This window comes from Miscanthus floridulus, chromosome 9, assembly GCF_019320115.1.
Source record: "Miscanthus floridulus cultivar M001 chromosome 9, ASM1932011v1, whole genome shotgun sequence".
Lineage (NCBI taxonomy): Eukaryota > Viridiplantae > Streptophyta > Magnoliopsida > Poales > Poaceae > Miscanthus > Miscanthus floridulus.
The window spans coordinates 5,712,697-5,738,066 of NC_089588.1; the positions used below are offsets into that span (position 1 = coordinate 5,712,697).

Consider the following 25,370-nt stretch of genomic DNA (forward strand, 5'->3'; position numbering starts at 1 on the left):
GTCGATGAAATCTAGTCGGCAGTCTACCGAGGGATATGCCCACGATAGTAGATCAATCGGTGGAGGTGCGTGTGACGGAACCGAATGGTGACACAGAACGCGAGAGACAGCGATTAGACAGGTTCGGGCCGTCGGCTTGACGTAATACCCTACATCTTGTGTCTTTGTGGATTGTATTGCGTATGATCCGATGAAAACGAGGGGGTCCCTACCCGCCTTATATAGCCTGAGGGGTAGGGTTACAGATCGGTTGTTTATATCCTGATCGGTTTACAAGATAGAAAGCTACAGATATCACGGTGATCTAGCATATCCGAGCAGATTTCCTAGATCTCTGAAGATCTTCATGCAATCTTGCGAGGCACGCTGACTTACGTCGTACTTCACGCGTCATCGTCTTGCATGCTGGTCCTCTTCTGGCGGCGCGGCCCCTGCGTGGTCTCATGGGCTAGGCCTCCCCTAGCGGCTCGGCCCATGTGAAGCCCTACGGATATCGGGGGTTATACCCCCACATAGCGAGAAGGAGAGAAGCGCCACTGGAGGTGCGCGGTGTGCTTCCGGAGGGTAGGGCCGGGCGTGCTCGCCCGAGGCCAGATGGGAGAGGGGGGGGGCGATGGAGGAAGATGTGGACGACCGTCCTCGTGCTCGCACGGAGGAAACTACGCGACGCTGAATGGGGGCATTCACCCACAGGAATGGGGTCTGTGGGGAGGATATGTGTGCCCACCCCAAATTAGGGGCTCTAGTAAAGGCTCTGCTGAAGTGATGTTTTATGGGTGCTCAAATAGGGGCCCGCTGGAGTTGCTCTTCAGCACACTGTGACAGGCGTTGCGGATGGGCCCCTCCCAGGTATGCATACAGTACTAGTACACAGCCCAAACATGCGCCAGAGCAGAGTCCAGATGAATCCACGACACCGGTGATACGCATTCAGCCTCCGCGGCGTGAGTCGTGCCGTCGCGCCGCTTCCTTTCCTTCGAGTTTGAGGATTGGACTCCTTTCCTTCTACGCGACTACGCGACCCAGGGAAGCGAGTCGCCGGCCGGGCAGTCCGAGCGCTCAGGGCGTCCACAGTGGGTGAATGAAATCGCTGGCTGACCTGGAAGACAGAGAGAAAGAAAAATACTATTTTATTTTCTCTTTCGTCCTGCTGTCAGCTTGCAGAGCACTAGCCGTATTCTCCGCTCTCACACCGCGAGTGTTCTCTCTCATCCTTTTGAGCACTCCACGTCGGATATTGTCTGACTCAGCTGGCGATTTCGCCGGTCATTGAGGGCGCCCTCAGCTCCGCCACACCACTCTCCCTGTTCGCACGTTGACGTGATCTGCTGCAGATCATCTGCATTATCAGTGTCCTATTCCTATCTCTTATGATCCCTAGCTAATTCCCTATTCCCTAATCATGTACAGCCTACCGAGGGTTAATAAGTGATTCAAATCTCAGAGACTCGGACGGACATCATTTGCAAATTGCGATTTAATTGAGTATTCAAATGTTCAGTCGATCTGCTAGGCACTTGGCTCCCTAAGGTAGTGTACAGTTGTTTAATCTTTGTGATTTTTCTCTTTGTATATATAATTGTTTAATTTTTTACTATTTGTTTTTCTAAATTTCTAAATTTTAATTTCATATGCACGTTGCTTTTGCATTCAGTTAACTACGTTTCATCTACGTAGCGACAGCCGTTTCGAAAATCTAAGAAAAAAAAAATGAACTGATGACAGCCGGAGCCGGTGAAGCCCTGCCAAAAGACCGTAGTAGCGGCAGGCATGGAGCACCTAAGCCAGAGCCTAGAGCGGGAGCTGGGCCGGCCGGCGAGAGCTCCGAGCGACTAAGGTAGCGGGGCCCGCGGCAACAGGGTCGGGCCGCCAGGGGAGGCACCGAGGCAGGGAGGCAGGCCAGCCGGCGGCGGCTAGCGCAGCGGACGGTGGCGCCGAATCCACAGGTGCCAAGATGGCAAGGGCGGGCGCCTACGTACGTGGAGGCCGTGGCGGCGCGTGCACGTTGATTGTCTGGTGAGTCGCGTCGCGAAGGATCTGGAGCGGGTGACGGTGCCGCCTCGCCTGGGCTGGGTGCCTATTGGGCTGCGGCCCACTCTTAGGGGGCCAGGCCCATGAAGCTCTCTATCTCCGCCTGGTATGGGAGCAGCGCCCCGATCGTCTTCAACCACGCTTCCTCGCCTCCTCGGCTTCGGCTACCTCCGAGGGGTGGAGAAGGGGTGCCGTCCTAGCTCGCCCTAGTGGTGGCTCCGCCTCTGTCTGGGAGAGCCGCAATGTCCGGTGCACTACCCTGAATTTTATGGTCAACATACTAGAAAGGACAGGCCGGTGGTGAGGAGATGAAGAGGACGGAAGGTAAGAAATAAGCTAATCACAAAACTTATGATTACTGTGAACTTTCTTAATTCCCTTGCATTACACTTCATATGTAATGTTGTTTTCAGAATATCTTTTGGGTAAAATATGGTGTTGGGAAAGGCTGGTGATGCCACCAGACAGTTCTGTTAAGTGGTCTGACTATAGCAGCTATCTTGAGGCGTATTATGAACGCAATGCTTCTGGGTTCGTTGTTGTTGCTGCTGCTGCTAAAAATCCGCAAAAGGCCACTATTACTGACATGGGTGCTTCTGTTGCCAAATTTGTTAGTAACCCTCTTGCATCTTTACTAAACCACCGATGATCTTACTGAAGCTGTCTGTGTAACATATTTCAAACTCACAGTTTTTCAATTGGTGTCTCAAGATGGAGGAGGAACTCCTGTCCGCGTGGAATACTCGAGTGTTTCGTAGGTTCGATGACCACCTTGCAGTCAACACTATCATTGAGAGTAGCCTGATCATGAAGCATGCACTTTCAATCTGTGGCACAGGGGTTGAATTGTATCTTCCTTCTGCCATTGCTTTTGTGGTATGTGCGCCTACCTTTCCTGAACAGACCAAACAAAACATGTTTTTTTTTAAAAAATACCGCTGTAATGCTATTCTTTTCTGAATCCTATAGTGACTGAATTTGTGCTGCTGTTAAGAAAAAATCACTAAAATGAGGGCGTGATAGATGGAAATCATGCTTGAAGGGCAGGAAAACGAAAAAACCTTTGTCTCACTGTCCTGTTATCGTTGTGATGTGCTACTCGTTGTCACAAATTAAGCGCAGTCATCTTGTCTCTTTCATGTAATCTTGAAATAATACTACCTGGAGTCCTGAACGGTGTTTGGATTTGGCAGCTGCACAAACTGGTGCAAAATTTTATAATCAGGGTATGGTATTGTTTTTTTACTAATGCCTAGCATTGGTTTCAAGTGTACCAGGGAGGCTGAACTGATGTGTGAGCTGCTGAAGCATGGTGCTAAGCCTTCTTATCGATACATCCAGCTGAGCAGCGTGATCCGCATGTGCGCCTGGGGCCTTGTGAACCTCAAAGCGAACCGATCTATTGCTTCTGCCGCTGCAATGATGGTTAGTGCCTACCTGCCTCTCCTGTCAAAATGTGCTGAATTTTAACAAGTATCGATCCATTTCTGTTCTGTAAATTACCTACTAATGTTGGCACTGCTGGTTGCAAAAAGATGAATGTCAAGGGTATGGCAAATGAGGCAAAAATGATATGTGATTGGATGAAAAGAGAGAACAAGCTTGTTACCTTCAGCTTGTCCGAGCCTCAGGGCCTCGAGGAGTGCTGCTTGATCCGGTACAAAGCCTTGAATGTTATGACCAGCATATTGCATGAGTCTTCCGTTTCCTTCTTCCAAGGTTAGTGGAAAATACTTTTGTTTATTCTTCATGGCGATAGGCGTACATAAATAGTGTTCATACCATAGCTGTGACTACTACATGATTTTTTTTTTGTTTTCAGCGTTTTTATTTCTGGACATTCGTTATTGTACTATCTCCGTCCTAAAATAAGGCATGCACATATTTTAAAGTTTAAACTTTGATGTCTTTGACTAATGATTAGCCTAATCTCATATGAAAAGTTTATACTACGAAAGTACTTACATTAGATTTCTATTTAGAAATACTTTCTAATGGTCAAACTTTTGTCTCTATAGATTATATATTTTAAGAGAAATTATATGTCTGACCGCCGATGCTGGCTAGGGAGCATGATTAGCGAGTAATAGCATATGATCTCTGTCTGCTAGGAAGGGCAGAACTGATTGTATAACTATATCCCCTAGTATGCCATGTCCGTGGTGCATCGTTGTAACTTTCACTATTTCTCGATATTAATACAAACCTTTTGCGTATTCAAGAAAAAAAGAAATTATATGTCAAAATATGTTTCTAAAGACTGCAATAAATCAAATCGTGCCTTATATTTTGTGATGGAGGGAGTATTTGTACAGCAGGTTCACATACTAGTCATGTTTCACCTCGGCCCATACTAGTCATAGTCATGTTTGTTGTCTGGTATGGAAGAACGAAGAAACATTTATTTAGTTTCTTATTGTTTCTTCGTTGATCACTGATCAGTAAAAGTACATTTTAACAACAGAACGATGCAATGCCATAACCAAGCAAGGATTGGAGCAAGGATGGGACCCATGGATAACATCTTTGTTTTACCTGGAACACTAAATATATGGACATATGGTCGTAGTTTGAGTTGTAATATATGTACTTTTTTTATGCTTTGGAGATCTGCCTTCGGTGAATGAAATAGTACCACCAGTATGTGGTACTGTCTGATCTTATATATCAATATCGTCATGGTGCTATATTACGCTCAGTAAATCCTCGAAAACTCTGGTGACACTGACGCCGGTCTAGTTGTCTGATTCCTCGTACAAAATCCCCTTTCGTCTCCACCGGGATACGATCGGAGTTGCCTTTCACGATTTTGGGCGAAGCAGAGTGAAGTCCACTGACTAGTTTGGCCTATCCGACCACAAAGTTGCTCACTTGCTCCCTAGGCCCTTGTTTTAACAATCTAATTGCCAGTTGCCATCCGATCCTTTTTTTTTAAAAGGCTAATTGCCACCCGTAATAGCTTTCTGAAAAGCAGAGATGTTTTTCCGTTCAAAAAAAAAAAAAAAAATAGCTCACCAAAATAATGCACGCCGCCGCCGTCGGAATGCATCTCTCTTTCCCACCGCAGCTTGCAGCTCGTACATCCCTGTTCACCCCTCGCCATGCAAGGCCTTTTAGTTCCAAAAACTTTTTTTAAAAAAGTGCTACAGTAGCCATCACATCGAATCTTACAATATGTGCATAAAACATTAAATGTAGACGAAAAAAAACTAATTGCACAGTTTGGTTGGAAATCGCGAGACGAACGTTTTGAGCCTAATTAGTCCATGATTGAATACTAATTGTCAAATAAAAACGAAAGTGCTACAGTAGCCAAATTTTCAAATTTCACCCAACTAAACACAGCCCAACTTTATCGCCTAAAAAGTAAAAACCAGTACAGGTTCAAACAGAACAGATGTGCCTGGAAAGTTTGTCGCTGCCAGCGATTGAATAAAACTGTGGTAAATTGTGGATACGATAATGCAACGTGTCTTACGGTCTACGTGAGTAAATCGTCGGCGGCTTCCATGGGCCCACCATCTCGTTGCTTGCGCTTTTACCCTGTCGCTCGCTTTGCCCGCGAGTTGATTGCTAGTGGTGCTCGCGCGCCGTCACTCGGCACCGACTCCCACCCCAACGGCCGGAATTGGCCGGCATAGGCGCTCGCCCTCCCCTATGTTGCAAATATATGTTTCCAGTGTTTCAGACGTTTCAAATGTATGTTTACAACTGTGTTTATATAGATGTTGCAAAAGTAGATCGGGGATGTAGCGCATGTTGCATATGTTGTAAGTGTTTCAGAGACATGTTGCAAGAGTTTGTTCAAAATGTTTTCATCTGTTCTAGACGTATATTGCAAGCGTTTTGATCTGGACGTTGCATATGTGTTTAGACATATGTTGCAACAGTATGTTCTAAATGTTTTATCTGTTCCAGTCTTCCGTTGCAGCAAGTGTTTTCATGTTGGAAGTTATAAATGTTCTATCTGGATGTTGCATATGTTTTCACACATATGTTGCGAGTGTATGTTCCAGATGTTTCATCTGTTTAAAACATGTTGCATTCAAGTGTTTCATGTTACACGTATTTCATACTGTTCGAAGAGTCAGGGGGCACGGGGGAGTGATGGTGCAGGCGCCAGGAAATATGGCACGACGAGCTGGCGCCGTCGATCGGGGGCATGACAGGGTAGGGTGCGCCTGCAGGGCGGGGTGAACGGATGGGGCAGGGTGCGCGGATGGGGACGGGTCGAATCGAGGCGGATTGAGCGAGTCATATGGACGCGATGACGACACGATGCGAATACGGTCAGGGCGAATTAGCGGATGGGAGGCAGGTTGTGCAGGCGTGCACCGGAAATGCCCATCCGACAGAATCCTATCCCGTCGGACGTCCGGGCACCAACACGTACACTTCTACAGTACTCATTTTGGTTTCTAGCATAAAATTTCACATGGATATACGGCACAGACTATCAGCCGCAAGCTAGGAACCGAACGTCATCAGGCACCAAAACATTGTGAAACGCCCATTCTCCCAGCTGAAGCAAATATTGTACATGAAGATTACAACGCCTTCATCATGCTCTTAACAACTCCGTTCATGAGTGCACATAGTTTTACATAGGCGTTCTTGCCCAAAGATTCAGTAGGGGGGGACACTCTGTCACTATGCCTCCAGAATGAACACAGATATAAACCTCTGTAACCTGACTACGAATCCACCCTATCCATGTTCATTTCCTGTTGTCCATGTCCATAGCTACAAAATGTTGGGTAAGTGGCAGCTGTACTTCAACTTGGGATGTGAGCAGAGCACTTGCTGCAGAGCCATATCCAGTCACCCTCACAGAACAATTCGTCGTACATCAGGCACATGAACTAATCCATGGACGGGTTGTAGTGGAGAGCCATATCCAGTCACCCTCACAGAACAACCAAGGAGGGCGACGGGGACGTGTTGACACCACCTGCACATTGGTGGTAGTGGAGTGGTTCACCGCACTGCCACCCATGCAGGCATGCGCTCGTGCTCTGTTTCCAACTTGACTGTGTGCGCAAGAGATTCCAACAATCTGTACAAGACATTGACACCCAAATTAAAGTTAGTACAGCATGAATTGCATGCATAAATATGCACAATGAAATTACAGAATATATGGAATCCGTACCTGTCTTGTATTGTCATACCACTTTCCCCTCTACCATTAATTTGTGTCTACATCCAACTAACTAGTTGACATTCTCTTACATTGTGCCCCAATGATGCATCAGAGAATTTTGGTTGCAGGTTGAGGAGAAATCCTCATTGGAATAGAAGTAATCATAAATTCGTTCCCAATAGTTGCTCCTAGTTTGGTTGGTTCTTTGACAAGAACCATACTGACATTGATTTGAGTCATGTTGACACCAATAGTGCATCTTCCTGCCCGCTGAAATTCTTTGATCTTTTCTGATTTGGTCTCTCAGTGGGTGCTGCTCCCAGATTCTGTGACAGTTGCTCTTAAGGATTGGTGTTCAGTTCAAGGTCAAGCAGTGGGTTGAATGACTCGCTCATCAGATTGAAAAATAACCATTGCCTTCCATAGTCTCTGATCATGCAAGAGATATTGTCAATCCATGTACTGCACAAGAGATGTTTTGCAAATAAGATGACAGACACCAAGATGTTCATTTTCTAATCTGTTCATGATCATGGAGAATAAGATGACAGGCAGTTCATTATGACCTTGCAATACAAGTGCAATAGTCTATGCTTTCAACATATGTGTCTTGACATGAGCATTTGTGTACAGGAAAGTGCAATTTTTTTGTACAAGCAGCCTATGTCAGAAACAGAGCACAAATGGAACCAATAGAAAATTTCAACTATGGACAAAAAGGATAAATGACAATACAGTTCAGGCTTAGCTTGAATAACCAGATCTACTGGTTCTCTATCTAGTGTCAAGATAAAGAGCATGATGGCTCTAAGGAAAACTTAACATTCTAAAAAAAATCATAAAGCATTGCTCTCAAGGTAAACTTAGTATGGCAGGTACAGAACACATATAGACAATAACATGTGCAGTATAATTGTCAATTGCAGACATACAGGAATGGTCGAGTTATTTGGTTATTTGAGCAAAGCTGTACACCATACTGATTTTGTTGATTGAAATTTTCATCTCACATGAAAATCACCATTAACTTGGGGTGTGTTTGGTTGAGCGCCTCACAGGCAGCGACTGAGCCCCAGGCGCTCGAAATTGAACAGCTGGGGACGCTGCCTGCACCAGGCAGCTCCGTCCAGGAGCAAACCAAACACACCATTGGTCCCCTTTATTGTCACAAGGCACCAAAAGCCATTGGTTTTTATTTTCTCAAAGTTCATCACAGTAAGCAATCTAATAATCTTATTGTTTCTATTTCTATAGAAAACTAAATGACAATTCTGAGGTCAAGTCTCCAAATTGTTTTGCCACTGAATTATGTCACTGAGATGTGGCTCAAAGAGTTATATAGCAGGGCAAAAGAACGTTGCTACAAGCCAACAAGTTTATCAGATGAGCAATCATGTGTTTGTCAAAACAATTGCCAAACAATTTCTAAACTGATAAATAAGGATCATCCTAATGCAGTAAACAAGTTATAAAATATATACTAATAACAGGATGCTCTGTTAAGTGGAGAGCAAAGAAAAATTGTTGGATAGCACAATACTGCATAATGAATAAAAACTGATAAGAAAGACCTGCATTCACACTATGCAATCCAGAAATGAGTGGCGATTCTCAAAAAAGTTGGCTAATCTTTGGCAAGATGTGGTATCCCCTACCTTAAATTACTAGGCAGAAAAAATAAGAAGTTTCCCACTATGCAGCAGAACAGATTCTCTCATATCCTCGTTTCACAAGTCTACTTAAACAATCTCAACATCCAGGGCAGCTGTGCATCTTTAATTCACAACTTTTTGAAGAAAGATCTTGTCACATTCTGAATATTTTTCACCTCCAGCTGCAAACTCATGAAAAGGCTCATTCAACTCCATCCAACTCAAGCCTGTTTCTTTTGAGACCCTGTGGAGTTTCATTACTTCCCTCACCTCCTGAGCATTGTTCAAGTTATCGGATTTCATGTATATCTTCGATAAAAGCACTGATGCTCCATCATGATTAGGATCCAACTGCAAAATTTTCTTGGCAGCAAATGCACCAAGCTTGAGATCACCATGCATCCAGCATGCTGCTAAAAGAGATCCCCAGATAGGCACATTGGGCTCTAAGTGCATTGACTCTATGAGATTAACTGCTTCTTTCATAAGTTTAGCCCTTCCTAGAAGATCCACCATACAACCATAGTGCTCATGCTTGGGTTCAATCCCGTATTGTTGAACCATAGAGCTAAACAATGAACGGCCTTCATGAACTAGACCACCATGACAGCAAGCATAAAGTAAATTAAGAAATGTCACTTCATTGGGTTCAACGCCTTCATTTTTCATCTGCTCAAACAGACATAAGGCAGATTTTCCATCGCCATGCATAGCAAAAGCAGTAATCATACTTGTCCAGGTGATGACATTCTTCTGAGGCATTTCATTGAAGATATTAAATGCAAGGTTAATACCCCCACATTTGGCGAACATATCAATAAGAGCATTGTAAATGTTCAATATCTTATTCAACTCATTATTCTTAATGAAGGCATGGATCCATTTGGCTTTATCGAGGGTACCTAAACTAGCACATGCAGATATGACACTTAACATGGTAACTTCATCAGGCCTGATACCACACTCTTGCATATCATTGAACAGACTCAATGCTTCATTAGGTTGGTTACTATCAGCATACCCTGATATCATAGCACTCCAAGATACCACATCCTTCTCTGGCATTCCATCAAATATAGAGCGAGCAAACTTAACTTTTCTGGTCCTGGCGTACCCAAAAACCATGGCAGTTGATGATACCAAGTCCTTCCTTGGCATCCCATTATATAGTTTTTCTGCCATCTCCATGTTCGCACAAGTAGCATACAAATTTATGAGAGCACTACTGAGGTGAGCACTGATAAGAATGTCTGACACCAACATGTATGAATGGATGGCTCTCCCACTTCTCAAATGCCTTATATGCCCACAAGCTGATAGAACAGTAGCAAGGATCAATTGGTCTGGAAGAACTCCAGAATTCTTCATCTTAGCAAATAGAAGCAAAGCTTCTTTGTAGTTCCGAGTCTGACAATAACTGCCAATTGATATCAAAGAGGTCTATAACAGTTTGTACTTTGTAGTGAAAAATGCAACTGCCAAGTAGCATGCAGAATGGAGAATACAGACTAGCAGCAAATGAAATATTTTTCTAAATTATTTGTAAAGATGGTTGCATTAGACAGAATTTTGCTATCCATAGACCTTCTGCGTGATAAACAGAGATCTTTGAATAAACTAAATACTGGGTATCAATATGCCATTTGTGAAGTATATGAATCATGGATAATGCACAGAGTATATTCTAAGGCCCCTTGATTGCATCACCTTGCAAATTAACAAGTTATGTAAAAAACTGGAGAAATCTGACAAGAAACACAGTTTTTCTAAATGTTTGAGATATTACTAAATGCCAAGTCAAGTTCTGTCTACAACATTTCCAGATTCGAAAACAGAGTTATGATACTTCACATACTGGGCAGGGCAGATCTGAATCATCTGGTTGAATGTGAACCTAATCAACTTGGCACGCAACATCAGCTTGTTCCAATTTTCACAAACAACTGCAGAAACAAACATATTGGCTCAAGAGAGTATACCTATCAAGCATGACGCCCCAGGAGACGACGTCCCGCACGGCCATTCCATCAAACACTTTCCGCGCGTGCCCCACGCATCCGCACGCTGCATACGCCCCGACCAGCGCAGTCCCGACGAACCCATCGTCCAGTGACCCAACCCTGACCGCCAGCGCGTGCGCGCCACCGACGTACACACCAGCACCCTCGCAGCGAGCAGCGGAGCAGAGCAGCGCTGGAAGCGCTCGGGGCCCCGGCGGGGGCAGGCCGGCGCGGTGGAGGAAGGCGCAGGCAGCGAGCACGAGGCGTGGGGTGGTGGCAGCTGCACGGATGGTGGCGAGGTAGGCCCGCTCAGGGTCTGGGTGGGTCGCCGGGGGTGGGGGAATGGGGTGGCCGCGGCGGAGGAGGACGGCTCGAAGTTGACGCAGGTGGTGGTGGTGCGCATGCGTGTTCGGTGCTAGCATCTCATTGAGATGTCTGATGGTACCTTTGGAGGGCCAAGATCGATCAAGCCGTTTGCAGTTGAATGCTGACTGCATAATAATTAATAAATGACAATATATCAAAAAGGTCTCATAATACCTTAAGCTCAACAAATAAATCTGAAATGTGCATAAATGACAATATAAATTGTTCAACATAAGATAAGATCCTACATATATAGAAGATATCAATACTAGTCTAGGGCATTTTTCCTTTACGTGCATCATTTTCAACCAACTAGATATGCTGTGTTTGCAATGTATTCTTCAACAATCTTACCATTTCTTGTCACTCTCGAGACCCAAACCATAAAGGGTCACTGGTCAAAGTAAGCACTGTCACCATATGCTTCAGGAAATGCCATGAAACTGGCCTGCATCCTATGTCTCTACTAAAATCACAGAATACTTAGCAAAAGACAGGTGGAAGAAATGTCGTTCTCTCTCCCTGAGCACACTAGCGCAGGTTCCTACAGGCTACAGCATACCAGAAACTCTTCTACATGGCATTCATATGCTGAATCACAAATTCACATTTCACAACCACCAATTACTCAACAGAGATGATGCAGAGCTGCAGTCAGCATTCTGCGGAGGCAAAGCGCTTTAGAATTTTTTTTCTTCATCTTCCACCAATGCAAACAAATTCCACTCAGTATAGCATATCATGCTATTTATGATTCCATCTTAGTCTCCTATGCCCTAATAAGAAATCAAATATTGCAAATTGCAATGCAATTATTAGAAACTATACACTGGCATTCATATGAATGAAAATCAGAAATTGATACCCAGTTACTCACAATGATCTTGGGTCTGGCCTCTGTTGATCTTGGGTCTTTCCTCTCTTGCCTGTGGCTCTGGCCTCTGTCTGTGCCTCTGAACTCTCTGCGACTATGCAGCAAGCCAGCAACCGCCAGCCAGCACACCAATACTGCAGCCTGCACCTTGCAGCAGCAGCCGAGGAGGCGAGCCGCGAGCAGACGAGCAGGGCCGCGGGTGCTGGCCCGCTGGGGGCGACCTGGACACGTGGGCCCGGGCAGCGCCCAGCGACAGCAGACAGCAAGCAGCACTACAGCAGGGCGCCGAGGGGGTGAAGGAGAACAGAGAAGTGGCCGCCGCCGCTCGACGAGAGTTTCGAGTCTCTCGACTCCCTTTCCTATGGGCTCTTCGTGGGCTCAATTGAAGACCTGTTCCCGCGAGCCCATATCCGCCCCTGCATAGCGGCGGCGGCGGGCGGCCAGCGGGCAGCGGCAGCCCGACCGCGCTGAAAGATGGGGACAATTGACAAACGGTGGTAAACTCATTGTTGTTTCTCATAAAAATAGTATTTGCAATGTTTCTCAGACTGAGCGCTATTTCACCGGCAAAGCTAAGCGCCCTGACGTCGGATCCGGACGCAGCTCCCGTTCCGTGTCCTCCATGACCGCTATCTTCGCCCAGCCATTCATTCACCCCCGTGCTGGCTCCCCCGCTGAATTGGATCCCCCGTGCCCCTCCTCTCGCCAAGGACCAGCCCGCAACATTGCGTCCCCACGTCGCCATGCCTCCCTCGCTTGGGATTGGCTCGGCTTGCGTCCGTGGGGCACCTTCTCCATGCACTGTGCTTTTTCGTCGCTCAGCGACCCTACATCTAGGTCTGGTTTTGTAATACTAAGATGAAAACAATTGCAACGTCTAAAAACAAATAAAACATTTAGAATATATACTTGCAACATATATGCAACATCCAGATAAAAGCACTTGTAACATATGTCTGAAACAGATGAAACATTTTGAATAAACTCTTGCAACATACGTGTATAACAATTGAACATGTGCAACATCCCAATCTACTTTTACAACATCCGTATGAAACACTTTCAACATATCTATAAACCATCCGAAACACTTGAAACATACGCTTTGCAACATCGGGGGGAGGGGTTCGATTCCAGCCGTCGAGGTCGGAGCCGGCGGCGAGCAGCAACGCGCGAGCACCACCAGCACCGGGCTTAGCTCGACTGGCAACGCGCGAGCACCACCAGCACCGGGCTTAGCTCGACTGGTTGGGCAACGCGTGCAATAGGAGGGAGCGGGCGGTGCGTGGAGGATCACCAGCAGCAGCGGCCTTGGCTCGGCGAGGTGGGCAACGTGCGTGAAGGAGGGAGCGGGCAGTGCGCACGATGTGAGGGAGCGAGCGGGACGGGGCGCGCGACAGCAGCGAAGCAAAGTGGGCGTGCGGTGTCCCGACAGTGTCCAGACGGGGCAAGCGCTATCATTATCATTATTTCACATATGATTTTGAGTGAACTCAGTTGTGGCTTCAGATTTAAAATTGTGTTCTCTATCCTGTTACGATCGCGTCAGTTAATGATGGAAGATCTCTCTAAGGTCTAACTCTGGGAGTAACCAAAATTCAGTTTCTATGAATAAAAAAAATAAAACCAAAATTCAGTTTCGATAAATAAATAAATGACACTATTTATATGCATTGTGCCACAAATTCTGGCTTAGATAGCTAACAATTAGGCATTGATATCCAAGTTGACCCTTAAGTAGTGTACTACTACTGTAACGCGTTAACATCTTTACATGACGATTCAATCGCCTAATTGACATAGACATACATGAAATCCTCTTCTACTGCACACATGCGCTCGACAGCAAAGTTGTTCCTGCAGATAAGCCACGCATTGGTCAGAGAATATTCTCCGCGGATCATCTTCTCAAACTCATCGCTCCACCATGGAATTCCGTCGAAGTTGGATGCACAACCCTTGCTCCTGCAGCCTCACAGTACAGGCATCGGACATGCTCTGCTGTCATACAAAGATGATTAGAAATGTGAAATGGTAAGAATAATATGGTAAATATTACAGCCATTCAGTTAAATTTGTTGTCACTGTATCATAAAATGAGCGATATTACAAGCAACTCAAAAGGGCTATAGCCTTAGCTGTCTCTTCTCATCCCCAGACACAGGGCCACCTTCACAGGACAAACAACCCCCTGTGGTGGTATGAATGAAATTGGTTCCCCCTTGTATTTATGCTGAAAGATTTTATAGTAGAAGTTCAACAATAAGACCTTGCACATAATCACATCCTTATATGCCCAGCAAGAAAGGAGAGAAGAGATCACTAGTTGCCAGCATTGGATTTTATCGAGTTCTTCTTTAGCCCCTGCTACATTTTTGTAGAAACTATAGTCGAGACAATTTTTTGTCATTACATGAGTCGGCAAATTTTCAGTAGTATATACAAGAAATTACCTCCTACTTGTGTCGCCACAAGGTTGTTGTAAATAATACTGATTCTCCAATGTGCATTGTTTGTAAGGACAGTTTGGGCCAAAGCTGTAGGGTGACTTTTTTTATTTTTTGTTGGCTTTCAATTCTTAGTATGGCTATGATGAATTCCTATGTTTGAAATTATTCCTTTGCACTGTTATACTGTTACCTTTCGCTATGCTTAGACCTCATCAGCAATCTAAAAATTAATTCTACTATGATCCTCCACTCTATTTATTTAATTTATTTGTATGATATTGCCAAGGCTGTAACACCAAACAAGTTTGTTCAAAGGCAGCTTGATGTTAGTAGCTGCCAAAGAGAAAACTGACATGGAGTCTTGTGTGGAAAGAAGAATGCATGTACTTACCGGCAAAAGCTATTGGCTCATGCACAGGGCAGCACAAAAGGGGTGCCCTATCCTTCTTTTCATTATCAAATTCAGCAAAGAAGAGTGTCGGATAGGAGGCACTGGCAGAGAATCCTTCCGAGTGACCAAGAAGTTGACATGAGTGTAAAGGTAGCGACAGGCCGGGGTCAAAAGACAGGCAATCCTCAGCAATATCATCGCAATACTCCAGGCCACCTACATTCTCATTCACACAGGAGATGATATGAAGATCATATGCAGGTTTCTGTAAAACAAAACAGGATAAATAATTAGCAAAACTTTTTATTGTACGCAGCAACAAATAACACAAACAAAATCATCAGTTCAATGAAGATCAGATGTACTCATCAACCGACCCCATCCTGCAGCAGGTGTTTCGCCAATGCAGCTTTCACCTGTCTGGGTACCCTTCTTTGCTGAGCGTCGGAGCGCATCTTCCCAGCTCTGACAGGATAGCCGGACTTGCGTACTCGTTCAGGAGTTGGTGGCTGTTCTGGAGACATAAACTGCGACCAATGGTGCACATCTTCAGAGGTGAGCTGGTTCATAGCCACAGAGGTGAGCTGGTTCATAGCCACAGAGGTGAGCTGGTTCATAGCCACCGGATCTCCCTTCCTTGCAAGGAATGCAGCTGCTCATAAGGGCTGGGATGCCATGCATGCCGCGGTGGCTGCAGCCATGAAAGCCTCTTGTACGCCAGCACATGGGCTTTGCTGCTCCACATTTCTGATGACTTCATCATAGTGGTTGCACATACAATGACAGAGATGATGACTATCTGAATTGCGTTGGTGATGATGGTGTTGTCTTTCCCCGCATCTTGGCAATGGTGTCGCTGCATGGAGGCCGCGAAGCAGCAAGATCCCAGGACATGGCCAGGTTCGGGAGCCATGGGGTCATCGAGCATCGCTTTCATCCAGCGATCGAGGTCCCTGAGCGGAGACGGAGAGTGGGAGTCCACCTCCGAGATTAGGGAGAAGGCTTGGTGCAGACGGGAGGACAACAGCATCCAGACATGGACGAGGTGGTTGGTTGGGAGTGATTGGCGACCTGCGCGAGGCCGCCTGGATGGCCGGGGCATATGTGATTTGCCTACCTCCTAGTTCCGCTGTGGCTACTTATATTGCGCCCATGACGATGGAGGATGGTGCACTGGGAGTCGCAATACCAGAGGGGGGCAGATTCATCTTTCTCTGGTCGATGGAGACAAGATCCAATGGAGACATAGGGTGGGCACAAGAGTCATTGAGCTTGAGAAGCTGCTCCCGGTCAACGCCTTGCCCATTTCTTGTACTTGTATTGCTTTCACCCATGGTATTGGAGTCTTATTCGTACATGGAGATATTGGGTTATTTACCATTGATATAAAATCTGACGAGGTGAAAAAGGTACTTGACAATGATGAAAATGATGTCTTCAATGTTCTTACCTACATGAGCTTCTACACTCGAGGTATAACAGTGGTAGGTTCTTCATGGTTTGCCAATTTTTGAACTTAATAAATATGGACAACATCAAGATAGATATACATGTGAAACTTTGTTACACTCTAGTACTACCTACGCTTTTTATCTTAGTTCGCAACAAAAAAAAAGCGTAGGTAGGAGTGTAACAAAGTTTCCCATATATATGTATCCGACTTTCATAAAGTCAACATATAGTATCTTGAATGTTGTCCATATTTATTATGACTTCAAAAATTGACAAACCATGAAGAACCTACCAATGTTATACCTAGAGTATAGAGCTCATGTAGGGAAGAACATTGAAGACATTTTTTCCTCATTGTCATGTACCGTCTTACCTCGTCAGATTTTATATCAATGGTAAATAACCTAGCATCTCCATGTACGAATAAGACTCTAATAACATGGGCGAAAGCAATAGAAGTAGAAGAGATAGGCAAGACGTTGATTGGGAGCAGCTTTTCGAGCTCAATGACTCTGATTTGTGCCCACCCTATGTCTCCATTGGATCTTGTCTCCATCGACCAGAGGGAGATGAGTCTGCCCCCCTCTGGTATTGCGACTCCCAGTCCACCATCCTCCATTGTCATGAGCACAGTATAAGTAGCCACGATGGAATTAGGAGAGCCAAGGCGATGAGACCCTGCAGCTAGCGGCAGCCAACTTCTCATCGTCATCGACGACGGAGTCGGCGGCCAACTGGCCAAGACCTTTTCTTGGAGGTCCGGGTCCGGCCAACGGTCGGAGGTGTAGATGGTGTTAACCATGATGTTGGAGACGAGGTCGAGGAGGCCGATGCAGATGCCGGCGTCGAGGAGCGTGGCGGGCCTTGTCCCCCGCATGGGGAGACGGTGCTGTGCCTTCGTGTAGGAAGATTCGATCTTGGAGAGGAGGCCAGACCATGCTTCCCAGTGCTCCTTTGAGGAAGGCATGTACCGATGCCGAGCCTCGTGAAGGGGGCTGCATCCCCTCCATATGCCATCCACAACTTGAAATCAGGTAGAAAAAATAGGTTACGCACTTACAATTTCAGGATTCGTCATGCCGATTACTAATATATGTACACATCCAGGAGCTGCCAACCAAAACTCACCCAGCTACTGCACATCCGGGCCTTGCAATGCTAGTTGTTAGTGTCGCACATATTTGAACTATTAGTTATGTTAAAAATGAACCAAACATGAAACTTTACTAATTCATTCATTCATGTTAGCAAGTGGTTACCATTTCATCTTGTTCCTGCTCAAGCACATCAGCTAGTATCTCCATCTCAAGCTTTCCATAAGGCACCACCAAATGGTAACTCAGTTCTACACGCAAAAAATAGCAATAACAACAACCAATTATATTAGCCTAACTGCCCCAAATTTACAACTCATGTCACAACAAACATAACCATAAGGCAAATACAAATTGCAGACCCCAGCCACCATAGAACATGAGTAAAAGAATCCCAAGATATATGTTCATATTTAATCCCCATGAGTACATCTTTCTAGTAGTATCAGTGCCAAGAACTTTGAGTTGGAACAACCAGAGTTTCATACAAGCAAGAAGAGCAGGGGATGGGAGGGTATAGGGTGATGCTCACCAACCTTGCTGCACCACGCACTATCAGTGCAGAGCCTCTGCGCTGCCACACCACATCCTGAAGCTGCCATGCTGCCACAGTACATCTAGGAGCTGCCAACCAACCTGCCCTGCTAATGCACATCTGGACCCTACAACACTAATTGTTAGTGTTCCACATCTGCAAATTTGTTTCAGACAATTCTTTTATAAACCAGTTAAACAGCTAGCAGTGATAAGTGAAAATATTCTTGAACAAAAAGTATGCAGACACGCACCGCTAGGTAGTTCACATGATTGCCACAAATCACCACTGCCTTCAAGCACTGTCAAAACTGCCTGGAAATGCCAAAATTCATTGTCAGCATGCCTACTGACTGAAACATTGTGATTTTTCAGATCAGAATGTAACTAGGTTTGAAAAACTTCCTTTTGGCTATAAATTTTGCTTATATGCACAGAAGAACATGCCCCAACTCTTAAATCAAGTGGGCTAAATTCATTCACTTAAATCTAAGAACACAGAGGAAACTGAGTTTTTTTCTTGGGATAACAGCAAATATGTATAGAGAAATAGATGACTTAAATCAAGTGGACTACTGTTTGTTCAAAAAAAGGAGCTAAAGAATATCATTCGAAGGCTGATGCAGCCATGAATAGAGTTCACTAAATAATAGTGCTACAACTATGGTAGTGCTATCCAAGAATGTTGCTCTATCTGGATTAACAAAAGTGAACTCCCAATTCCGAGAAGATGATAAAGAGGAAAAAATGAGCATTTGTTTTTCTTTTTTAGAAAGAACACCTTAGTATTTCATTTCTTAAAGTAACTATTGTTCCACTCCTATCAGCACAGATGTTAAATAAGTAGGGAAGCCAAATGTATTGTAAACGAAATGCTAAGAAATAGGCAAAATGTTTTGTAAACCAAAAAGCGTTCTAATCCTAAAAAATTACTTTAAGCTGATTATTAGAGTCTGTGGATCCAAGTTCATCCCAAGTTATGGTAGATAACTTATTTGTGACTGGAAGGAGTACATGTAGCTATCTGAATGATTAATGTCACTTCTTCTTCGTACTGAAATATTGAAATCATGAACATTTGCAAAAATAAAAATGTATCTGCCATGACGAACCTACTTGTAATTCCAAACATTCAAACAGGTAAAAAGTAATTTGTGGTAACTTCAGACAACCCCAAGGGCTTGTTTGGCTGTGCTTGTACCCACCTCGATCCACATGCTGGTGTGGATTGGGGTGAAAAATAAACTAACTTATGGCACCTTTTTACACAAGCTGTCAGTTTAGTTCATGATTAGGAATGACGATAGCTTGGAATTCAGAAGAGTCCAACTAACGTTTAGAGGAAGTTACCTTCTCAATGTTCTCTCTGATTGCATATTTGCACGCACGCTGGCAAATTGCTGTGATATCTGCTCCACTGTGGTCTGTGGAATGTCGCCGTGGCCACCGCACCCGGTTCCCAGCGACGAAGTGACGAGTGCTCTGCTAATTGAAGGAGAGAGACAGAGTAGATCTGAGAGAAGAGGTTGGCAGAGAAATGAGAGATTTCTCACCATAGCTGCTGCACCACCGATGGCTGGCGCGCCGTTGCTGCGCCTTCGCTTTCGTCCCGGCACCGCGATCGCTCATATCTAGCGAGTGAGGACGCGGCGGCGGCGGATGCGGGTGGCGGCGGATGCGCCCGCTTGGGCGGTTCACTGCCCTTATGAGAGTGCGCGGGCGGCGGGGAGACGACTGCGGTGCAACAGAGAGGAATGGCGTGCACACCGACGGGAAAAAATTAGTTTCGGGTAGTGATCGGCCATGGCTGCCTCCTGCGACGGCGATGGCCGATGGGTTTGGGTTTGGAGGGGGTAAGAAGAGGGAATTGGGAAACCGAGTACAGTTCATATACAAACGCCGGAGCAATGGCGACCGATCGTGAGAGGATCGTGGTCAGCTACATGCCTATAATCTAGGATCGCGTGATTACAATTAAGAGCGATTGGCTCAGAGGCCACCGATCCTATGTATGTCGCTGAACGAACGGGCGAGCGAGAAACCGGGGCAGCAGTAGCACGGCGAGAGAAGGGAGAGACACGATGACGTCGACGCTTGGCGCGAGCATGTCGGTCACCCTAATAACAAAGGAAAAAGCCCACAAAATCAGGACCATGTACTGCGGGCCGAAGAAGGAAACGTGGGCCGGAATCCGCCTCCAATCTTTTGGATGGCCTTGGGCCCGTTTCGGCCGAGCAAAATGCAGGTCACATTGCAACCACTGACAACAAGAAAAAAGGCCACAAAATCAGGAGCGTGTGCTGCGGGCCAAAGAAGGAAACGTGGGCTGGAATCCGGCTCATATATTTTGGATCGCCTTTCGCCCCGTTTCGGCCCGTTTCAAAATACAGGTCATACGTATTGCGCTCCACCACCACCGACAAGAAGACGCCCCTGAGCACACTAGTGCAGGTTCTGCAGCATCCCAGAAATTCTTCTAAGTGGTTTTTATATGCCCAATCACAAATTCACATCCCACAGTTACCAATTACTCACCAGAGATGCAGAGCAGCAGTAGGCACTCAGAAGAGACGAACAGCTTGTTCGCTTGTTGGTTTCAGTCAGGGCTTATCAGACATGATACAACGTTTTCCTCTCACAATAAAACAGCACCAGTCGGGCTTATCAGCCCAGAAACCAATCAGCAAACAGGCTCGAAAGCAGCAGGAGCACGCAGATGCACACCACTAGAGCAGCGTCGGACTCAGAACAGACGGGGCGGTGGCGGGTTTTCGGCTGGTAGCAGCGTGGCGTCGTTACCGTCGCGTGACTCGCAGGACAACAGCTGAGGCGGTCTAGTCCACTCGTCCGTATGGATGAACAAATAGGCCCCAAGCCCTAGCGCGCCACGGGCCTATGGCCCTTTAGATACCGAGCCGGCACCAAGCTAGGGTGTACCAAGGGCCTATGTCATGCCACCGAGCGGGCCTAACCTCAACCCAGTCACGATGCTATGTTTGGTTCCTTAGAAATTTGCCTAGTCCAGGTATCAATAGACGTTCGATTTAGGGTTGGATGCAGCTATCTGGCATCACTCTCCAGGTGAGGGTAGTAACCAAACACACCCCAAATGTGTCGTAACATGCTGGTGGGCTAGTGAATCCGTAGAGCCGAGCGCATGTGCCAGCCTGCTAGCCCAACAACAAAACTCATAGTCAACTTCAAAAAAAAAATTCAAATAAGCAAAAGATTTGCACATCTTTGTATTAAGACTGAAAAGCTCGAAATACACAACGCGCTTCTGACAAGCGTCCTAAGAGGTCTACAGGATTACAGCTATGGCTGGACCATCCTAGCAAATAGGTACATAAGTCGATATTACACAAATGCTAGACAACCGGGTTAAGGGCAGCGACACAGCCTATGGAGGTGGCTTGCACTTCCGCTGCTGTCGGCGCGACTCCTTCCCGAGCGCTTCCAGCGCTTCGGCGTTGGAAGTGTTGGGCCCTTCCTCGTAGAGCGCCTCGTAGGTCTTCATACGCGCTCGGTGTTGACAGAGCCATGACCAAACCCAATCGCTGCATGATTAGGATCTCACCTCACTTGGAAGCAGGCACCCGAGAGAGGTTTTGAGCCGCAAGACATGCTTTCTCCACCACGGCAGCTTGGGCGGCTCATGAATCAGCGGGGAGGCTCTCTTATGCACCACTGCCTTGGTGAAGTTGTCGAGGCGACGCTTGAAGGAGGCGTCATTGTCAACATTCTGGTGGGTATCCTCCGGCGGCATACTGGGATCCGTCGCGAGGTGTACCGGACCAAAACCTGGTGAGTAGCCCTCTTCGCCCACCGTGGGCGCACCAACGCTCGAGGGGTTGTTGAACACCAACCGCTTTGGTGTTACCTGCGTCGGCCCCTGTTGAGGCGACACAGGTGGAGGCCACCTCCAACTGGGTGAGGCACGGGGGTGGTGTCCGCAGCGTCGAGCCGGCATGCTGGGACAACGTCCGCTTCTTTCCTGGTAGACCGCAGGTGCAGACACAGGTGGACTACCGCCAGTTCTTCGTCCACTGGCTGGGTGGCCGCTAGAGCTTGATGGCCAAGTGGAGGGCACATGATGATCCGAATGCTAGCGAGCTCCATTAGCATCGGTCCTCCATGACGTCGCGGTCAAGTGTGCCGTCCGTGTACAGTGATAGCGTCAACGGATCGAGCTCGACAATGCCCGTCTCGCTGGTCAACTCACCGTGTCCATCTTGGGCACTGGTAGCGGCAGAGGTGTCGCCCGATGCTACCTGGGCAGCCCCTGCCGAACGATCGTGCCTCCTCTATTGTCGGCATCGGCGTTGGCATCTAGCCCTGGCTCTGGTAGCAGTGTCGCTCGGTGCTGCCGGGGCGGCCCCTATCGATCGACTATGGCGCCTCCGTTGTCATTGTCGGCAGTTGCCGTTAGCATGACCGGCGCTGTCTAGCAGCGCCGCCCCATCAGAGTCTCACGCCGATCATTGTTGGCGGCCACCCGTGGCGCCCGCAACGCCCGAGCACCTAGAGCTCACAGTCTGTGGCTGCATGCAGTCACGCGCATGGTGTCGAATACTCTTGCAGCATAGACAACCCTAGGGCAGCCTGCAGGTTGCCACCTGATGCGTGGAGGAGAGGCAATTGAAGCACTTGCCGTGAAGATTTGTCGGGATGCGTTTCGGAGGTCAACGGTCCGCAGACTACTCGGGTGCTATCCCATCACCGCCGCTTGTCAGCACTCGTTTCAAGACCTCGCGCCAGCCATTCAAGTCTGGGGCGGAGATGTGACGGCGATTGCCAGAAGGCACCCGTGGGCTGAGCTTCTGATGGACCGGCAAGCATCGGTTGCCATCTCCCGTGACCCAGGAGGTTCAACCGCCAATGTTCTTGCCGCGTATGGGTAGCTCATGGAGGAGGTGTGGCCGTGCTCGTCGATGCTTGGGCTGCTCGCGCATCCTCACGACGGATGCGCCGCGTGCACCCCCCATGGCCGAGGGTGGTTGCGTTGCGCAGGCCATAGTGATGTAGGTCGCGGCTGCCGCTGCTCCCATCAAATTGTGTCAAGGTACGGGGATGAGGTGGCGGCCGGCGGGGTCTCCTCATTAGAGTCATTGGAGAAGCTGTCCTCCGCCCAGCGACGGGCCTTGGGCGCCCCGCTGGGTTGCCAATCAGAAGGAAGGGGATGACGAAGGGGGAGAGGGAGGACGACGATGCCGTAGCGGAGCTGCACCCGATGGGTGTCACCGGGTTGGCTGTCATTGTCCCAACCCCCGCGGCACAGGGCCCTGCGCTCGCCGCCTAGGTGAGCACAGCAGTCCTAGGCGTCGCCTAGCCGCATGGGGTTGCTCCTACCGCAGCCTGACCACGCGCAGGTGACCCGGTGGCGGTGGGATCTAGCTCTGGCGACGGTGGGGAGACCAATGGCGGTGGAGGAGGCATATGCGCCGGTGTGGATGGTGTGGGACATGCGGGAGGAGGCGGTGGCCATGCGTCTTCCCCGCAAGCGGTTGAGACCTCGGCGTCCACGCCTGCGCTCAAATGGGGATGGTCATTAGACTCATCAGCAAGGGAGGATGGGGTCGGCGGTGCTGGGGTGCCGGCCGACAGTGGCGGCGTTGGAGAGGTGGAGCCGCATCCTTCGGATGCAGTTTCGTGGCCTAAGGGAGCGTGGAGGTTGGGCTTGCGGTGGTCGGGGAGGGAGCAGGGAGGTGAAGGGAGGGGGAGGGGCGGGGGAGGGGGGCCCAGGGAGGCGACGACGGGGGGTGTGGGCGGCCTCTAGGGGAGCGGCCTAACCGTAGTGGGTGCTTGGGGTGCACTGTGACGAGCCATTCTAGAAAATAAATAACAAATTTGACGGTAGTCAACTTTAATTTACCATCATAACGTCACAAGTCACAACATAAGTCCCAAATACAAACTATCTTTGGCAAAAGCGCCCACCTCAAAAAACCTAGGAGTATTTTTAGAGGCGGTCATATGTACGGTCGTCTCTAAGAATTGAATGGGATGTCTCCAAAAATTAAACTTATAATAGTCTGTTGATGTATAGTACAAACCAAACATGCTACGAGTTTACCACATATTTTGTATAAGGATGCTAAGAGTATGGTTTGTATGAATCCAGATTATTATAGAAACCTTTCGGATATAGATTCTAGCAAGAAACATTTTGAATGATGAATTAGAATCACTTTATGAGACTGTTTGGTTAATACACCAGATTTTGGTCCACATGACATGGTATCATAAACATTAATATTTTTACGGAAATATTTAGTCAAATTTTAGATACTTTAACAAAAAAATACACCTATAATTGCATTCTTTTGTGGATAGAGGTAGTATTTTACATTAATTGCTGAAGTTACTTTATATTTCAGCTTGCACTTGATTTCAAATTTTGCTTGGAGGAGATTGAAGTTGGGGGAAATCATTAACTGGATAAGTTCATGACCAAGACAAAGCACGTGAGTTTTTCTATTTTCCGTTGAACATATAATAAACTAATTTTTAGTTAGTAGATCGAAGCTTTTTGCCCTTGTTTTACTGAAGTATAAATAAAACATCAGCCTGGATTTGCCACCTGAGGTAAAAAAAAATGTTAAGGTATTGGTTCAATTAGGTCTGCTGTGTTCCTCCTCGGCACTGATTCATGGTCTCTAGTTGCAGGTCCTGCCATGTTCTTCTATTATCCATCACAGCTGTCCTCGTTACTGTCCGCTACTTTCACCTCTCCGCTACTTGTGTTCTGCGTGCTGCTAGTTGGGTAATATGAGCTGCTTCCATCGAAGTCATCGTTGACTGTTGCTATCATCCTTGCTGCTTGCTAGTCCTATAGTGTGTTGAAGCATATTTTCTACCTTTTCTCAATTGCATGTGTGTCCATCCAAGTCCAGTTGCACATCTCTAGTTCGTCCAAGTCGTGTGTCCACAAATTTTGTCATACCAACCATTTTTTTATTTTGTTTCATGGATAGCTTAGTCATGTCAATTTAGCTAATCATCATCACTACCTTGGTCTCTTTCGTAGCCATTTTGCTACACTTCACGATCAATGGCCATTTATTTGTCATCGTCACCATTCTATCCTACTGTGTGCTGTCTTGCAGTAGTGGTCTCCCTGTTCTTCCTTTGGCTTGATTTGACATCTATCTATTCTCGTCGAGTTTAAAAGTCTCCAAAGTAATGTTCATATTCGAAGAGTCGAAGCACCTTTTTGAGAAGACTTGAGATATTTGCTGAAGTACGTGTTGTGTTGTGAAAGCAGTGAGCATTTTGTACATTGATATTGTTCAAGTGTTGCATGCTTCGACGACATCTTGATTATGGACTTTGGATTTTTTTTTATGTAATTAGTCTATTTTTTTTTCAAGTCTAGTGCATAGT

General features: G+C 46.8%; 3 protein-coding genes and 1 long non-coding RNA gene across 10 annotated transcripts; 1 reads left to right on the top strand and 3 right to left on the bottom strand.

Moving 5' to 3' along the window:
- The first annotated feature begins 1,817 nt into the window (after positions 1-1,817).
- Positions 1,818-4,578, top strand: LOC136479132 (uncharacterized). Its single transcript, XM_066477095.1, has 6 exons — positions 1,818-2,355; positions 2,445-2,641; positions 2,743-2,907; positions 3,301-3,456; positions 3,567-3,750; positions 4,496-4,578. Exons 1-6 carry the CDS (start codon positions 2,340-2,342, stop codon positions 4,576-4,578), a joined length of 801 nt encoding a protein of 266 aa, XP_066333192.1. The 5' UTR covers positions 1,818-2,339.
- Positions 4,579-6,536: 1,958 nt separating this feature from the next.
- Positions 6,537-12,737, bottom strand: LOC136481235 (pentatricopeptide repeat-containing protein At4g14820-like). Of its 4 annotated transcripts, XM_066478592.1 has the most exons (7): positions 12,631-12,737; positions 12,070-12,533; positions 11,547-11,968; positions 10,806-11,317; positions 8,830-10,243; positions 7,184-7,636; positions 6,537-7,087 (listed from the first exon to the last, which is right to left on the bottom strand). In XM_066478592.1, the coding sequence occupies exons 3-5, from the start codon at positions 11,547-11,549 to the stop codon at positions 8,950-8,952; spliced, it is 1,809 nt and encodes a 602-aa protein (XP_066334689.1). In that variant the 5' UTR covers positions 11,550-11,968; positions 12,070-12,533; positions 12,631-12,737; the 3' UTR covers positions 6,537-7,087; positions 7,184-7,636; positions 8,830-8,949. The 4 variants fall into 4 exon arrangements, with proteins under 4 accessions (XP_066334689.1, XP_066334690.1, XP_066334688.1 ...); XM_066478593.1 differs by having other exon boundaries at positions 7,184-7,603; positions 12,070-12,724; XM_066478591.1 differs by having other exon boundaries at positions 12,070-12,724.
- Positions 12,738-13,702: 965 nt separating this feature from the next.
- Positions 13,703-16,053, bottom strand: LOC136481236 (uncharacterized). Of its 2 annotated transcripts, none has more exons than XM_066478595.1 (3): positions 15,285-16,053; positions 14,908-15,172; positions 13,703-14,067 (listed from the first exon to the last, which is right to left on the bottom strand). In XM_066478595.1, exons 1-3 carry the CDS (start codon positions 15,522-15,524, stop codon positions 13,967-13,969), a joined length of 606 nt encoding a protein of 201 aa, XP_066334692.1. In that variant the 5' UTR covers positions 15,525-16,053; the 3' UTR covers positions 13,703-13,966. The 2 variants fall into 2 exon arrangements, with proteins under 2 accessions (XP_066334692.1, XP_066334693.1); XM_066478596.1 differs by having other exon boundaries at positions 13,703-14,064; positions 15,285-16,049.
- A 69-nt stretch (positions 16,054-16,122) lies between these two features.
- Positions 16,123-19,850, bottom strand: LOC136481237 (uncharacterized). Of its 3 annotated transcripts, none has more exons than XR_010764652.1 (6): positions 19,338-19,850; positions 18,242-18,302; positions 17,986-18,115; positions 17,619-17,704; positions 17,488-17,517; positions 16,123-17,382 (listed from the first exon to the last, which is right to left on the bottom strand). It is a non-coding gene; the product is annotated as an uncharacterized lncRNA (long non-coding RNA). The 3 variants fall into 3 exon arrangements; XR_010764651.1 differs by having other exon boundaries at positions 16,124-17,382; positions 17,990-18,115; positions 19,338-19,849; XR_010764653.1 differs by lacking the exon at positions 17,488-17,517 and having other exon boundaries at positions 16,125-17,382; positions 17,990-18,115; positions 19,338-19,849.
- Positions 19,851-25,370: the final 5,520 nt, after the last annotated feature.

What these genes read in the sequence shown, in the direction of transcription:
- LOC136479132 (XM_066477095.1), top strand. An exon ending in CTTCTGCCATTGCTTTTGTG is followed by an intron (nt 2,908 to 3,300) that starts GTATGTGCGCCT and finishes ATTGGTTTCAAG; the next exon opens with TGTACCAGGGAGGCTGAACT. An exon ending in TTCCGTTTCCTTCTTCCAAG is followed by an intron (nt 3,751 to 4,495) that starts GTTAGTGGAAAA and finishes TTTTAACAACAG; the next exon opens with AACGATGCAATGCCATAACC.
- LOC136481235 (XM_066478592.1), bottom strand. An exon ending in TGGGGCGTCATGCTTGATAG is followed by an intron (nt 10,244 to 10,805) that starts GTATACTCTCTT and finishes ATCAATTGGCAG; the next exon opens with TTATTGTCAGACTCGGAACT.
- LOC136481236 (XM_066478595.1), bottom strand. Translation starts at nt 15,524, where the DNA reads ATGAACCAGCTCACCTCTGTGGCTATGAACCAGCTCACCTCTGTGGCT. An exon ending in AACACCTGCTGCAGGATGGG is followed by an intron (nt 15,173 to 15,284) that starts GTCGGTTGATGA and finishes TTTGTTTTACAG; the next exon opens with AAACCTGCATATGATCTTCA. An exon ending in TGAGCCAATAGCTTTTGCCG is followed by an intron (nt 14,068 to 14,907) that starts GTAAGTACATGC and finishes TTTGTATGACAG; the next exon opens with CAGAGCATGTCCGATGCCTG.